General features: G+C 42.0%; 1 protein-coding gene across 1 annotated transcript in view; it reads left to right on the top strand.

The window, feature by feature from the left end:
* Positions 1-10,134, top strand: part of LOC115416458 (beta-1,3-N-acetylglucosaminyltransferase radical fringe-like) — a 36,100-nt gene extending 25,966 nt beyond the window's left edge. The window contains 7 exon segments of the mRNA XM_030130232.1: positions 2,947-3,049; positions 4,300-4,409; positions 4,412-4,452; positions 4,547-4,632; positions 5,528-5,693; positions 5,783-5,868; positions 9,811-10,134. Coding sequence (XP_029986092.1) covers positions 2,947-3,049; positions 4,300-4,409; positions 4,412-4,452; positions 4,547-4,632; positions 5,528-5,693; positions 5,783-5,868; positions 9,811-9,886 — 668 coding nt within the window. The 3' untranslated portion in view covers positions 9,887-10,134.
* The last annotated feature ends 7,280 nt before the right edge of the window (positions 10,135-17,414 follow it).

Genomic DNA, 17,414 nt, shown 5'->3' with positions numbered 1-17,414 from the left:
CTGGAACTCCATGGTCCTGGTCCCTTTTTCGCTTTCCTACAGGAAAGTAATAAAAATGATAAAATGAATCACAGAACACATGATGACAGATTCCTACCAGTCTGATGTGTCATGTGAATGTCTGACCTGGGCCGTTGTAAACAGCAGTAGATGTTGGACCAGGACACAAACGAGCTGCAGGTTCAGAAAAAGAGGTGAGTCCGTCCGGTCCATTTCAGGTGGAAATCACAAACGTACAGAATAAATCAGTGTTCAGCTCATAGCGACAACACAAATACATCCAGTTCTGATTTAGGTTTAGTGTCAGACTGTTGACCAGTTAGCATTAGCATTAGCATTAGGTTAACCGGACTTCACTTTTGTCTAAACAGCTGATGTGCTGACAGCTGTTACAGCAGGGAACCAACTAAACAGTGAATATTTCTGTCATATTCAGACCATTGGTTGTTCGACAGTCAGATCCACTGTGACCGTGTGTGCTCCTTTAGTTTCTTTTAATCCAGCAAATTTCTTATTTCCTCGTATTTCTTTAGGCTTGTGTCGTTATTCGGCTCCGACAGCTTTTACTTGCTTGTTTCGTGTCGGCGATTCAAAGTCCGTCTGAATTTCCTCGTCGTCCGTCCACTTGTTGTAGCTTCTCTTTCAGTCCATTTCCTGAATTATCAAAATCCAAAGCTTGTGGAAATTAAATGGGTTAATATTGGCGGTGAACAGAATGTGGAAATGCTGTCAGTCTAGTCCACCACTCAGCCTTCTCCAGCACACAGCTCCGCCCTTAAAGTTCCAGGTAATCTGGAAAGTACTACCTCCCTACCAGGAACTTATTCGGAGTAAATTCGGGGCCGGAGGAGGGTCAGTTACCGGGGTAATTTTTGGTGGAAATGCACCAGGAACTTTGAAAGTTCTGGTAATATAGAAAGTTCCTGCAAAAGTTCCTGCGGTGGAAAAGGGCCTATTCAAAATACTGTAGAGTGTGGTATCCTCTGCTCTTCCCCCAGACTAGGGGTGTCCAGATCCAGCATGAGCGTCTACTACTAGGTTTACACTAATCCTGTCCACCACTCCATAAATTTCATCTAAAAAAATCCTCACCAGACTGATTCTACATCAGTATAATACATAATAGTCCAGGACAAACGTCCTGAACACTCAAATGAAAGTTTGTGAAGATTCAGGAGATAGAGAAAAGAGAAATGAGCCTTACCTGTCACTTTTACTTCCGCGCAGTACAAGCGGCATGGATCGCTACCTTACCCCCCCCACACACCCACACACACACCACACACACAAATAGTATTATAAACTGACCGACCCCAAATCACCACCCCCCCCCCCACCCCCCCCCCCCCCCCCCCCCCACCCCCCCCCCCCCCCCCCCCCCCAGCCAAACCACAGATGCGGCCCCTCACCCTCCATCCCCCCTTTCAGATTACACAGCACTACATGCAGAGGTCACTTCCACAGAAAACACTGATCTACAAGGAGCTACCATGGACAGAGACAAGTCCTACACCAGTACCGGTCCGTTCCAGTCCTACACCGGTACCCAGTCTGTTCACGGTCCTACACTAGTACCCAGTCTATTCAGCAGTCCTACACCGGTACCCGGTCTGTTCACCAGTCCTACACCAGTACCCGGTCCGTTCACCAGTCCTACACTAGTACCCAGTCTGTCAGCAGTCCTACACCAGTACCCGGTCTGTTCACCAGTCCTACACCAGTACCCGGTCCGTTCACCAGTCCTACACCAGTACCAGGTCTCTCACCAGTCCTACACTAGTACCCAGTCTGTTCAGCAGTCCTACCCAGTACCCGATCTGTTCACCAGTCCTACACCACTACTGGTCTGTTCACCAGTCCTACACCGGTACCAGGTCTCTTCACCAGTCCTACACCAGTACCAGGTCTGTTCACCAGTCCTACACCAGTACCGGTCTCTTCACCAGTCCTACACCAGTACCCGGTCTGTTCACTGTCCTACACCAGTACCCGGTCTCTTCACCAGTCCTACACTAGTACCGGTCTCTTCACCAGTCCTACACCAGTACCCGGTCTCTTCACCAGTCCTACACCAGTACCGGTCTCTTCACCAGTCCTACACCAGTACCTGGTCTGTTCACCAGTCCTACACCAGTACCTGGTCTCTTCACCAGTCCTACACCAGTACCTGGTCTCTTCACCAGTCCTACACCAGTACCTGGTCTCTTCACCAGTCCTACACCAGTACCTGGTCTGTTCACCAGTCCTACACCAGTACCTGGTCTCTTCACCAGTCCTACACCAGTACCTGGTCTCTTCACCAGGGCCAGGAGAAGAGACTGCAGCCCGGCCCTGGGAGAAGAGACTGAAGGTCTGAGACCAGGTGCAGACGGCGGTCTGGGACCAGGTGCAGTGGGCGGTCTGGGACCAGGTGCAGACGGCGGTCCCGGCTCTCAGTGGTTCTTATGGTGGTCAGACTGAGGCAGAGTCGGTGTTGGTCTTCTAATTCTTCTCCCTTTCAGTCATCTCCATGTTTGTAATTCTCCTACAGATCCTTGTTTTGTTTCTCACTCTGTTACGATATCTTTGGGAATAATCCCAGTCCTTTTGGGTTTATTCAGGTCAGACATTTGTGATCAGAAATGTTTCAGCTGCAGCTCAGTGGAACTGCCAACCTGAATGAACAAAGACTACTGACTCTGATTGGCGACAGGTGATGGGCGGAGCCTCAGACCAAAATGCACAATGACATCATAAACATCATTTGGGGGCTGACACTGAGTTTTTCAAATGCACATATTCTGGCTGGACTACTACTGTCAGTGAGATCAGGATTTGAAATGAACAGGATTCCTTAATGTCTGGTGACAGTCAAGGCCATTTTATAATTACTTAGAATTCCTACAAACTGCACCTTTGACAGATTGAAAATTTTCAGTTTGTGTTTCTTTTGTCATCTCTCCACAGGAGTTAATCTCATCAACACCAACTGCTCAGCAGCTCACACGCGACAAGCTCTGTGCTGCAAGATGTCTGTGGAGTACGACAAGTTCATCGAATCTCAGAAGAAGTGAGTCAATGACACACATTTCCATCCCAATAGGTACAGTAGAATATTGCAGTATGAGTGCACCATCGTACCAGTTCTGTCTTGAAATACGAGTGAAAATCTGCAATAACAGCGAGCTTCATAGCAGCTGCCACTAGTCAGCATCTGTATAAGTAAATTAAAAGAAGTGTGGGCAAAATGGACAGAGGTTTGTGATTTAGTTGAAAAACATCTATACAAATTTGGTTCAGGTCGTGCAGCTCTTTTATTTGATGACAGTGGTCTGCAGGATTTTTGGAACATTTTAAAAAGCCACAACAAAGCAGAATTTTCTGGATAAGTTTTTAATGAAACCACCTGCGATTGAGGACAGAGATGAAAGTGAGGCCAGAAAGAATGAATTCAAGCTGTGTAACATTTTACCTTAATTAAAAAACTTCAAAGTAATTGTGATGGTTACATTTTAAATTTTTTTACTTCTTGACTCCTGCTTCATTTAAAACAAAGACACATGGTTGGAGGGGAGGGGTTAAGGGTGGGTTTTATGACAGTGAATATGTACTTAAAACTGTAGGGGGTGCTCCATAGAGACAAATTCTGCAAAACAGCAAAGAAGAACCAAAACAGTCAAAGTTACATTGTTCCACTTTAAGTGAAGAGAGAGAGAAAACACCACTGAACGATTTACTGAAGATTCTCCTTCCAGGGAATAACCCCCCCCTCCCCCTCCCCCTCCCTCTTCTTCCTTTCTTCCTTTCTTCTTCTTTCCTCTTCTTCTTCATCTTTCTCTTTTCTTCTTCTCTTCCCTTCTTCCTCTCCTTCTTTCTTCATCTTCTTCCTTCTTTCTCTTTCTCTTTCTTTCTCTTCCTCTCCTTTTCTTCCTTTCTTCTTCTCTTCTCCTCTTCTCTTTTCTCCTCTTCCCTCTTTCTCTTCTCTCTTCCTCCTCCTCCTCACGCACAGATCGTCTCCTTTTTTAGGGTAAATAAGTTAATAAAACCAGTTTATATTTTTATAATTGTTCCTTCTTTCTAACTTTTCTAACTTTTCTTTCTACTTTTGCTGTTTTTAAAAGATTTTTTGGGGGCTGGAACAGATTAATTATATTTGTTAATTTCAACAAGAAAAATTGATTTGTAAAACAATAAAATTGTAAAACGAGCTTGGTGATGGACCAACTTAAAGTGGTGCTGTGAGGTTCTACTGTACCTAGTTTGGAGTGCACAGTACAAGGCAGTAGCCCCCTGGGAGTGCTCAGTGAGTGTGTGTTGCAGGTGGTTCTGCCATGTGGACGATGACAACTATGTGATCCTGCCCAGCCTTCTGAAACTGCTGTCCTCATACCACCACAGTCAGGACGTTTACCTGGGCCGGCCCAGTCTGGACCACCCATAGAGGCTGCCGAGAGGGTCAAGAGTGATGGATCGGTCAGTGATGGTCACTCCAAATACCTGAGGGACACAACAGCTGACAGTTCTATAACCATATCAGTCCTCTAATGGAACTCTGGCCTTATTTCAGGTGTCCGTCAGGTTCTGGTTCGCCACCGGCGGAGCAGGATTCTGCATTAGCCGAGGACTGGCCCTGAAAATGAGCCCGTGGGCCAGGTAGGACATACACAGACTGATTTGAACTAACCGTGTGAAGCCCCGTGGTGAAAGGAATGTCCAGAGGAATGAACACTTATGTCAGCTTTGTGCACTATTTAAATAGCAGACAGCATTATTATTGTATCAGGCAATCACATTTTATTTATATAGCACCAAATCATAACAAAAGTTCTCTCATGACACTTTACATATAGAGTTGGTCCAAACCAGACTCTAAGCCAATTTACAGAAGCCAACAGAATCCTCCAGGAGCAACATGAGTGGAGACAGTGGAAGGAAAAACTTCCTTTTAACAGCAGAAACTGGAGCAGACCCAGACTGAAGAGGATGGACAACTGCCTGGACCAGCTGGGGTTAAAGACAGAGGGTAAAAGGAAGAGAAAAAGGAAAGCAATAAAGATAGAGGACTGGGGGAGAAGGGGGGGAAGTAGGGGGAGACACATGGATGCAGTTGATGCACAGAAAACTTAACTAGAACTGTCAAAATCAGATCAGCTGGTGTTAGTAGAATTACTAGAAACAAAGAAACTACAATAAAAAATAAATAATGCATTGCACTTTTATTTTAACTTATCACATTAGTTAAACAAAAGTGCAATGTGCAATTTCAGTATTATGGTATGTGTAAAAAATACAGAACAAAACCACCTTTACCCAGTTACACACAGTTATATATAGTGTATAATAAAGTTTATTTACACTGTGTTATAAAGTACTATTCTTAACTGATTTCATATTTTTATTCTTAATTGCTTTCAAACATGAAACAGAGCAGAAAAACTACATTTTGTTGCACTGTACAGTTGTATTTTTACAGTGACAATAAAGTGTATTCCCACTCCTATCAAACATAAATGTAAATGATATTCCTCTGACAGAGTGTTTTCTTCAGTTTAGGGAATTTCATCAGCACAGCAGAGAAAATCCGTCTCCCAGATGACTGTACCATCGGCTACATCATTGAGGCTCTGCTGGAGGTGACGCTGACACACACTCACCTGTTCCACTCCCACCTGGAGAACCTGCAGAAGCTGCCCACAGACACCGTCCTGGACCAGGTTTGATCTTTCAACTAAAAATGGCAGAGTGGTTTTTCTTCATTTCTGCCCTGAAGTTCACCTGAGCGTATGGGATGCATTTGTCGTAGGTTACACTGAGCTACGGCGGCTTTGAGAACACAAGGAACGTGGTTGGACTTGTTGGAGGGTTTTCACTAACAGAGGATCCCACAAGGTAAGAACAGTAGAGACCAGGGCTGTCAGACTGGTTTTAGTTCACTTCCACATTCACACCAGTATGATGTCACAGGGGTCGCACCAGTAAGAGAACATAACAACTTACACAGAATAATCAACATGTTTGCATTTGCATTAGCACGATAAAAGTAAAATTATGAAAAGGTACCAAAATGTACCATTATGAAACAATGAAGAACCTGAACAACGTGATTTTGTTATAATAATATAATAATAATAATAATAATAATGGATTGGATTTCTATAGAGCTATAGGATTTGAACCGCATCAATGCGGTTTCTTTGATTAAAAAAGTGAGGAAGTGACCGGCAGACCAGTTGACTGGCTTTTTTCTCACACGCCATTGTGGTGGCTGTATACATCTGTCCCTCTGCTAACGCCGACGCAACCTGTGACATCATCAACACGGCGGTGAACAGGCTGCACACTCAGAACCCTCCGGTGTCTCTGGCACAGAACACTGTATTTCCTTCACAAAGTAATCGTGGAGCTGGAGAGACCTGAAAAAGTCATATTTACCAAGTCCAAATTTGAGAGAAAGATTTTGAAAGCTGTCCATCTGTCCTTCTGAAAGCATCTTGCAGAAACCCGTTACACTATGTTCAGCCCACTGTCTAAATCTATAGTCATACAGCGCAGGTTGGAAGTGTGGGTCACTCACAGGCCAGTTTTGGATCCTAATTTGTCTAGGAAGTCCAAATGCCTTGACCACTTGTAACCAAATTTTAATTGAACTACACTAGAGCTGCAACCAATTAATTGATTAGGTGCTTGAAGCCAATCCAAAATTCCCGATTCAATTTATCGACTCGAATTGATTGAAGGGAAATATTCTATTGCAGTTTTCCTGAATTGAAGCTTCTTTGTGCGTCACAATAAGCGTCCGTGTGAAACACAACAGTGGAACCAATGTTTAACAGCAGAAATGAAGGAAGCAAAGTTTTGATTCAGGAGAACTGTGGTTGAATGATTTTGTTGGATCACTTTGAGTCAATCTGTTGCAGCTCTAAACTACACATACATAAATTGTCCAACTATAGGACTGCTCTGGTGCAGTCCATACAGCCAAGAATTGAAGGTAATGGAACTTCAGTGGAGGAAAACTCCATGCCTTTCCATTTGGCTGTAGAAGACTCTTTACACCAAAGTACTAGTGGTCTTAATTGGGCTGCGATGTAATAATGTCTAAGGCAAGGTAAGGCCATGCCTCCCCTGTCCCTTGGCAACTGTAAAATAAAGTACTTCATCTGTGGTCTTTTTGTTCTCCAAACAAACCCAGAAATATGCATGTCCCATTCTCTGATTGTTTCAGTGGAACTTCTACTGGTAGAGCCATCAGTAAATATAATGGTTCAGGAAGGATTACCATTTTAATTGACTTTATTCTATCACCGATGTCTAAGGGAAACAAAGCCCATCTGTCCAAGTCCTTGTATTTTTTCTTACTAGTTTTTTCATAACTTTTGTACCAAAGAGAGGTCAAGTCCCTTGGTAAGAACACACCTAGATATTGAATATGGAATAAGTTCCAATTAAATTTATATGTTTCAGTTAAATCTGGAGTGGGAGTAAAACTGAATAAAAAAGCCTGTGTTTTATGCACGTTAAGTGAGTATCCTGATTAAGGGTGTAATAAAATATTGGTTCTGCAATATATCGTGATATTTCATTTCACAATACTTTATCAGTAGTTAAAAGTACTGTATCAATATTTTTAGGTATTTATTCAAGTGCAGATATTGTGAAGGTTCATTTTTGTTTTCCTGTTTTTCTATTATTTATTACTATGTAAAACTCTTTTATTAAATAATGTTATAAGGTCCTTTGTTGGGATTCCACAAAAATCCTGTTCTGATGTTAGTTGTGAACTAATAGAATCTGAACATTTGAACAGGATCTGAAACTGGAATGTCTGTAAAACAGAATTTCAGTTTGAACACAGTTTGAACATTTGGTGATACAACATTACATCCTGCTCTAATCAAATAAAAATGTGTTTAGTATTTGTGCAGATTTCTGCTGAAATTCAATTCTTCAAGGAAATAATCAAAGAGAAACAAACAAAAAAGAATTGCCTTTTTAACAGTATCATGATTTATTGTGATATATCGTATTGTGATCCTAGTATTGTGATTTGTATCGTATCTCCAGATTCTTGCCGATACACAGCCCTCATCCTGATAAAGATCCAGACATTTTGAGGACATTTATGAGCAGGGGTTCACCAGAGCCTGGATTTTGTAATGTTACTGATACGTCATCTGCGTACAAACACATTTTATATTCAACACCTCTTATAATAATACCTTCTAACTTCTCCTCCTCTCTGATCATCTGGGCTCAGGGTTCAAAAAACTGTCTGTTCTTTGTAGATTCACAGGGCTAGACAGGCCTCCGTTTATTTGAATCATTGCAGTTGGAGTTGAATACAGTGCCCTTATGCATTTTATAAATTGATCTGGGAAACCGAAAGAACCAATTGCTTGATACAGGAAGTGTCAGCTTACAGAGTCAGCGGCCTTCTCAGTAAGTAAAACATGTAGGATGTCAATAACATTTCATTTCATTTATTAAGATCCCCAATAGCAACTGAATCGTCAGTTGCTATTCTTCCTGGGGTCTCCTCTACATTACATTATAGTTTTAATTATTTACATTAATCTTACACCATTCATGCCCGCCCACACACACACACAGACACACACACACACAGGACATATACAGCAGCCCAATGCAATAAAAATATATGAACAAAATAAGTTCTATACATTTGTACTCCTTCACCAACCAACAGCTGTCTGATACAAATCATAAGACATCTTTCAATATTATCAATACTCTTTCCATTTCATGCCTGTTGTGTAAACAAGAAAAGTTTCAATTTCTTTTGAAAACATTTTCTGTTATTTTCCAACAACACAAACCCTGGTGTCCATTCCATTCAACCATGGTCCGATAAAACACAGTTTGCTGTAACTGGTTTGTTCTGCCTAAAGGCAGAGCACACCATGGTTCACTGGTTTGTCTTCTACAATAATTATGTTGATCAGCAAAAAACTACATGTTTCTGTGAAAAATTTCTGGAGTTTGTGTTGCTATAATGTTATGAATAAATGATAAAAAAATATTTCAATCTAGATTTTACAGTTAACCATGCCAAACTGTTGTGCATTATGGTTCTATTAGTTCTGTTTGTTCAACCCAAAACAATTCGTGCCACTTTGTTCTGTGCGACTTGCAATTTGTGTAAATTATTTTCATTAGTATTTGACCAAAAACTGAGGCATAATCCATCTGAGATAATACTGATGACGTTTGAGGAATACCTGGAATATGAAAGAAAAGCTTTTCATTTCAATAAAACAACCTTATTGTGTCATTTTTGACCCACTTATGCATGTAAGCTTAGGTGAACACAAGGAGAATAGGAGGAGTTTGTGTTTTTAGCCCAGTTGAAAAGGTCTGTTCCAGGCTCAGAGTTCACTGGGCTTGTCAAAGGGGACTTAGAGTTATCAGTTATCATAAATAATGTATATAAAAGAGTATAAAAACTAAAATAGAAAAGAAAAACCCTGACAGCATAAATATTTTTTAGATATGTATGCTCTCAGGGTTTTTCTGTTCTATTTTAGTTTTTATACTCTTTTATATACATTATTTCTACCTTTTTTATGGCACCTAGAATGATTGCACTTTTTTAATTTGGTTGTACCTGTACAATGACAGTAAAGTCATTCTATTCCTTCTATTCTATTCTATTGATGTTGTGACTGGATCAGCTGTAGTGTGGAATATTTCCAGCCTAACCCTGTCATTCCCACAGTGCTGTGTCTGTTATCGTCCACCTTAAATACTCAACACCTGGAGCTGACAGAGCGCACTTATTGCATCACTGACTCTTGTGTTGTCCTTTTCCAGGTTTAAGACTGTCCACTGCCTTCTGTATCCTGATACTTACTGGTGTCCAAAGCTCAAAGGTGGACACAGACACTGAAGCTGACTCAGCTTTGAGCCCCACAGCACTGCCACCCACTGACAACAGCAGGTGACCCCAACCAGGTGAAGCCCCCCCCCCCCACGATGGAGGTCTGTGAGTGATGGCCTTACACAGAGCTACCACTAATGCTGCGTTTCCACTACATGGAACCAATTCGACTCGACTCTGGTACCACGTCCTGTTCCTGAGACCGTTTCCATTACAGGGTACTACCCACTTTACAGTACCTGGTCGTCATAGCGATGTGGTGCATTACTTCTGTGTCATCTGCTCAGAGTTGCTGATAAACTCGCTCGTTGCATGTTGTCTCGTCAAACTCATGCTGAATTTTTATGTCGGCCACCAAAGACTGAATCTCCTCCAGCCATGGTGTAGTTTTACAGACCGTTCATGTGGATTCACCTACCGCTATATTTACTGTCCGCTTCCGCTTTTTGTAATAGGGCGGGTCACAGAGACGACTCTGACCAATCAGTGGTCTGCAGTGTTTACACAGTGTCACCTTTTAGTATCTGGTCCCCAGTCCTGGAACCTCAGCGGAGGTGAGACCAAAAAACTAGTACCAGGTACCAGATTCCAGGTCCTTTTATGGAATGGAAACACACAAAGGCAGAGTCGAGCGAGCGTACCACGTAGTGGAAACCCGGCATAATGGTACTTTCTAGAACTCATCTGACTCGTAAAGAAAATATTGATGGAACCAAAGAATGACTTTTGAAGTGGTTCCATGTGGAGCCAGAAGACTTTAGTGCACACTGTCCCACAGAGGAAACAGGATCTGGATAAACGAATAGACTTCAACCTGTGGAAAAAGTCTGAAGAACGAATTCCATCCCTTGGCAAAAGAGGTGTGGACTTCATATCAAAATAAAATCCAGACATATCCACACTGACTGTTGCCTTATTGCCATCAGTCAGTGGGAAAATGAAATATCATCATCATCATCAGCAGCAGCAGCAGCAGCAGCAGCAGCCTAAACCCATATGGATCTGTTACTGGATGCGATGACACGAACATGTTACAGTATTCACAGTGTTCGGGGCCTTTATGACTCTGAGCTGCACAAGGTACCAGGACTTTATCTGAAGGAGGCCTGTATTAGATTGACTACAATATTTGTAATACCTCAATTAATAAATAGAAGTGGTCATATTTAGTCCAGTACACAACATTACTTGTTCCTAGGCTTCCTCAGCTGTTTAAAAGAAGACCAGTGTTTCATTGTGTTTCACCAGCAGAAACCATTCAACCCTAACCTCAACCCTTTCAACTGGGCTTTTACTGTGTACATTTTTGGCCAATGAGCTGATGCTAATGTATTGTCATGTAAATTTCCTGCCGCGGTGGGAGACCTCCTTGGTCCCTTTGACGCTCTTCCTCACTGTCCTCTGGAGTGTTGAATTTACGTCTCTGTCCTCCCTAATCTATGTAGCGGAGTTTCGCCCAGTAAATAAGTAAATGCACAGAGTCCAGTCAAAATCGGAGATCGAGCAGAATTGAGCCACATAAAGTGTTTATTCATGCATAAAATAAACACTGAGTTGAAATCTGCAGAAACAACTGACTTTTTCGCTCTGGGAGACCATTTTTATTTGCCTAAAAATAGGTTGGGTTTTAGTTATAGACCACACCCTTTTTTACCATATTTAGAACATTATTCTAGTCACGTTAGAGCCTGCCTTTTTGGCTTTGTCCATGATAGGGTAAGTTTACTGGTCTTTATCTGGATTGGACAGCATATACAAATGCAACTATTTTCCAGTATTAGTTTGTCATAAACTATATAATTTTCCTACAATATGGAAATTATTTCCCAGAATGTCCAGAATTTCCATCACATGTACTTTTTATCCACCACGTTTTGAAAACTTCCCATGGGTGCACGTTGTTTTTTTAGTAGCAGTTTTCCCAGGAAAAAAAAGTCACTTTGGTACAATCTACACATTGCACTAAGAATAATTCTGCCATGCAAATGAATACAGGTTAAGTACTTTTAAATATAATTGAATACTTTTGATTAAATACTGATTTTTGACACCACAGTATGATAACCCAAAGCGATAAAAGTGTACGTTATGACACCAGAGGTTTGTCCCAGCTGGTGTTTGGAGACCGGCCTTTGTCTTTTGTTTGGTTTGGGCCTATATCAGAGAATTATATCATATGCAACAGAAATTCAAGTTCAGTTGGATGGAAACTGTGAGTTTAGCCTGTGAGCTACCAGTTATTAACCTATGAACCTAAAAACAAAATTAAGAAAACGTCCCCTTATCAGCACTGTCTTTATGAGCTCAGCCCAGAGAACACAAGGGCTCATGATTGGATGAAAAGAATGTCAGTCTGTTTTTTCTTTAATTTGTCACCTGTATCGTAGATGTTCTAAGACTGTTGACGTAGTTGTCAGTACAGCAGCAGATACTAACATTTAAAGTAATAGTTTGAAGTTCATTTAAAAGGGTTTCCTCTTGCTGTTTCAACAATTTATCATTTGTTTCCATGTTCTAGTGGGTTCTAGGGCCAGTCTGAGCAGTATTTCAGGAATATGTATAATAATATTTTGTTATATTATGTCTTTTTTTTTTTAATGCTTATGACTTTATTATCCAAATTCTTTCTTCTCGTTGTGTGTCTGGTTTCATTTTGGATACAACAGTGTTTCAGTTCCAGCGCTCCGTCTCAGGCCAATGTTGCAGACTATGATTTATGCAATAACTGTTTACGCATGTTTCTGGTGCGTAAATACCCCATGGTGGTCTGTGGAATGGACCCGCCTCCTCCAGACGCTCCAATGTCCTACAGAAAGCTTCTCATCTTAAATCAATCATGGAGGGAATGAAGGGTCTTTTCTAAGAGATGAACTGAGGTTGATTTGGTCTCAAACATGAGCTGAATTAACCAGAAATACAATGTTTTGTGATTGAAGGACTGTGTTCAAGGTTTTTAATGCATGTAACTTTGTGCTGCTTCTTATCCCTGAGGTTGCATATTTTCAGCCAAATACTTTCCCTCTAATGTTTCTTCTATTTGCCCGTTGGGGTTTGCACTACTTTAATGTTACAGTGTTATTGTAAATGTGTGTGAAGTATTTATGTCTTTGTTTGTTTTGAGTTTGCGGTTTTACTTCTTTGAGGCGGAGCGACTCTTACGGTGAGAGTATTAGATTGAAGCGTGTGGATGGAGCAGAAGTGGAGTATATGTACATGTTCTTCACAGTCAAATGCAGGATTCATGTTCTATTTTAAACAGTTCATGCTTTAACAGTAGTACTCAAAAGAGTACATGTTGGCATATTGTCCTTTCCAGCATGAACGTTGCAAAGCACGTCTTGATTCCTCAGAGTGACTAAGACATGGGTGTCAAACATACGGCGCCTGGGCCAAAACCAGCCCGCCAAAGGGTGCAGTCTGGCCTGCGGGATTGAATGTATTACATTCCAAAATTAGGATGTTAAAAAAACTTTTAGCTGAGGTTCCACATTCAGACCAATGTGATCCAAAGTGGATCAGATCAGTCAAATACTATCATAATAACCTGTAAATTATGACAACTCTAATTTTCTCATTGTTCTAGTGTAAAAAAGAAAGCTAAATTAAATGAACATTTAATTTAATTTCCCCTCCCGGGGAAAGTCTATTCCAGGTACCGGAAAGGAGGATCCGACTGATGGTTGAACCTCGGATCCAGGAGGAACAATGCGGTTTTCGTCCCGGTCGCGGTACACTGGACCAGCTCTATACTCTCCATCGGGTGCTCGAGGGTTCATGGGAGTTCGCCCAACCAGTCCACATGTGTTTTGTGGATCTGGAGAAGGCGTTCGACCGTGTTCCTCGTGGTATCTTGTGGGAGGTGCTTCGGGAGTATGGGGTCCGGGGCCCTTTGCTAAGGGCAGTCCGGTCCTTGTATGACCGAAGCAGGAGCCTGGTTCGCATTGCCGGCAGTAAGTCAGACCTGTTCCAGGTGCATGTTGGACTCTGGCAGGGCTGCCCTTTGTCACCGGTTCTGTTCATAATTTTTATGGACAGAATTTCTAGGCGCAGCCAAGGGCCGGAGGGGGTCCGGTTTGGGGACCACAGGATTCATCTCTGCTTTTGCAGATGATGTTGTCCTGTTGGCCACATCGAACCTGGACTTCAGCGTGCACTGGGGCGGTTTGCAGCCGAGTGTGAAGCGAGCGGGATGAGGATCAGCACCTCCAAATCCAAGGCCATGGTTCTCGACCGGAAAAAAGGTGGTTTGCCCTCTCCGGGTCGGTGGGGAGTCTTTGCCCCAAGTGGAGGAGTTTAAGTATCTCGGGGTCTTGTTCACGAGTGAGGGAAGGATGGAGCGTGAGATTGACAGACGGATCGGTGCAGCGTCTGCAGTGATGCAGTCGCTGTACCGGTCGGTTGTGGTAAAGAAGGAGCTGAGCCGAGAGGCGAAGCTCTCAATTACCGGTCAATCTACGTTCCGACCATCACATATGGGTCATGAGCTTTGGTCATGAACCGAAAGGACAGATCCCGGATACAAGCGGTCGCAATGAGTTGTCCTCCGTCGGGGGCTGGGCGCACCCTTAGGGATAGGGTGAGGAACTCAGTCACCAGGGAGGAGCTCCGAGAGTAGAGCCGCTGCATCCTCCGGCGTACGAGAGGGGCCAGCTGAGGTGGCTCGGGGCATCTAGTTTCAGATCCTCCTGGACGACTCCCTGGGAGGTGGTCAGGGCATGTCCACCGGGGGGAGACCTCGGGGAAGACCCAGGACACGTTGGAGAGACTATGTCTCTCGGCTGGCCTGGGAACGCCTCGGGATCCCCCCGGAAGAGCTGGAGGAGGTGTCTGGGGAGAGGGAAGTCTGGGCATCCTGCTTAGAATGTACCCCACGACCCGGCCCCGGATAAGTGGAAGAGAATGGATGGATGGATAAATGAACATGTTTAAAACTATCCTTTGACAAAAAAAATAAATAACTTAAAAAATTCTGAACAACCTGAAATGTCTTAAGAAAAATAAGTGTATTTTATCAATATTCTGTTCCTAAATGTGTTGTGTATTTGTAGATGTAAGTTGTAATGTACATGTGTAAATGACAAACTAAGGCAGAAAACTGTTAAAATTGCACTTTATGTTTCTAACCTTTCAGGTTCATGTTAAAATTTGTAGATGTAAACATGTAATATTGTAACTTTTTCACCCTAAAATGTAGAGGAAATTTTGGAGTTGACATTATTTATAGGTTATTATGTTAGATTTTTTCTGGTCTGACCTACTGGAGCTCATATTGGGCTGAATGTGGAACCTGGACTAAGACATGAATAGAAGACAAACTGATAGAGTGCTCCCACTCAGTGGACATTTGTGAAACTGCAATTAATCCTTGTTTTCCACTTCATCATGCTGAGTGACATTAGACTGAAACACCCAGATCCATGAAAAAGTGTGTGTGTATATACACATACACACACATATATAAAGCACATAATGGCTTCTTTATTGGTTACTCCAGCTGCACTTTTTCTCCACCCACTCACAGTTCATGTCTGTGACTCTGACACATCGAGGAGCTTTCCCAGTCGAAGGGAGATGTGTCGAACACTTCACTACCTTTTTTGTTTTTATGCATGAAACTAGAATCCAAAGGCCGGAGCGCCCACTGTGTCCCACTGCAGGTCAGTGGGTGGATCTGAGGAACTGTTCTCCTTTGGTTTTGTTGGCCTTTACCATGGATGCACCGCTTTGTTGTATTAAAAACAATAAAACTTTGCTGCAGTATGAAGTATTTGACTCCATTTGGGTAATGTAACACCACATCAGTGTAGTACTAGTGGAGTCAGTATCTGAACCTGTGCTCCTCCAGTTGGGCCTCCTGTCTGTCCTTCAGCTCCTCTGTCTAACCCATCCAACATGGCTGCTCTTCCCTTTTCGGAGGACTGCTTTATTTTAATTACAGCTTGTGTTGAAGTACCAACCTCCAGCTTCATATTCACATGTTCATTCATTCATTCTTTGCTTGTATACATACACATAGAGGAGGGGTTATATAGATGAAAGTATACAGAGACAGGACGGGACAAGACAAAAACAGATACTGATTACATCAGTGTTTTTCAACCTTGGGGTCGAGACCCCACATGAGGTCGCCTGGAATTCAAATGGGGTCGCCTGAAATTTCTAGTACTTGATAAAAATTAAAACAAACAAAAAACTTATTAATAAAAAATATGGTGAGTTGAGAGAGACAATCAAAATCCATAAAAGACATGACAAACAGTGAAACTGCAGCACTGTGGTTCTGTTTGTGTCACATGTTCACTGTGGTCAGTTTCAGATGCTGCAGCTCTTTCATCATTCATAGTTTCAGTTCTTGTTTGTTCAGTATTAATTGTCCTCCTTGTAAATCCCAGCTGGACTGACTGGACAGATCCTGAGCCTTTGTGCAGTAATCTACACCTGGATTTACTGCCTCTGTCCACAATAATAGGCATTATACAGACTAAATGTCCACAATAATACACATTATACAGACTAAATGTCCTTTAAATGTAATGTTTATTTGCACCATAGTATAGCAAACTATTACAGGATCAAAAACAAATTATTTTAGCAAAAAAAAAAAAGTCTCTGTTCTGAATGTCTGGGTCGCCAGAAATTTGTTAAGTTAAAATGGGGTCAGGAGCCAACAAGGTTGGAAACCACTGTATTACATATTCATCATTATCCATTGGTTGTGTGTGTGTGTGTGTGTGTGTGCGCAGGTGTGTGTGTGTGAGGAGAGGGGACTGTGCTGGGTGTTGCATGGAGGTGGTTCAGTTTAGGTTTTCCAGTGAAATGTTTTAAAAGAGGGAGGAGAAAAGGGGAGAAAGTGGTGAAGACCCCCACAGGAGAACACCAACAACACCATTAACACAACCATGGTGAGAACCAATGGAAACAATGACCACAAGAACTGGGCAGAAGGAAAAAAGAGAGAGAAGACATTTCAATAAAATAAGATAAAGAAGACTCGCCAACGAGAAATACAGGAGAAGAAACATGAGTAGAACACCACAAACAACAGCACAAAAACAACACCAGCACCAGATCCACAGCACATCAGCTGTCCACACCAAACCACCATGACAGAGTGACCAGTGCAGAGAACAACACTGGAAGACCGGAGGAGCTGACTTCAAAAATATGAGTAAACCAGTTACCTTCAAAAATTAAGTAATGAGTAATGAAAACTTGAGTGTATTAAAATGCTTGATTTAAATGGAATTACTATTTTAAGTCCAACAACTAAATGCCAAGTTAATTTAACTTAAAATTTGTTCCAGTGTCACTTGTTTTGTAGAATCATTAGACTGAATATCATCAGTTCATTGGACTCAATTCCAAGTTGATTTAAATTAAAATCTTTTGCAACATAGATTGCTTTGTTTAATCATTCAACTTAATATTTTGTAGCAAGGATGGAAGTTTGGCTGGAAGTTAACTCAATGTAATTTGCCGGCTCTGGAAGTGTTTGAATTTTGCAAAGCATTAAGATTTCCAACGAAACAAGAACACT

This window comes from Sphaeramia orbicularis, unplaced genomic scaffold, assembly GCF_902148855.1.
Source record: "Sphaeramia orbicularis unplaced genomic scaffold, fSphaOr1.1, whole genome shotgun sequence".
Lineage (NCBI taxonomy): Eukaryota > Metazoa > Chordata > Actinopteri > Kurtiformes > Apogonidae > Sphaeramia > Sphaeramia orbicularis.
This window is presented reverse-complemented; position numbering and strand designations above follow the sequence as displayed.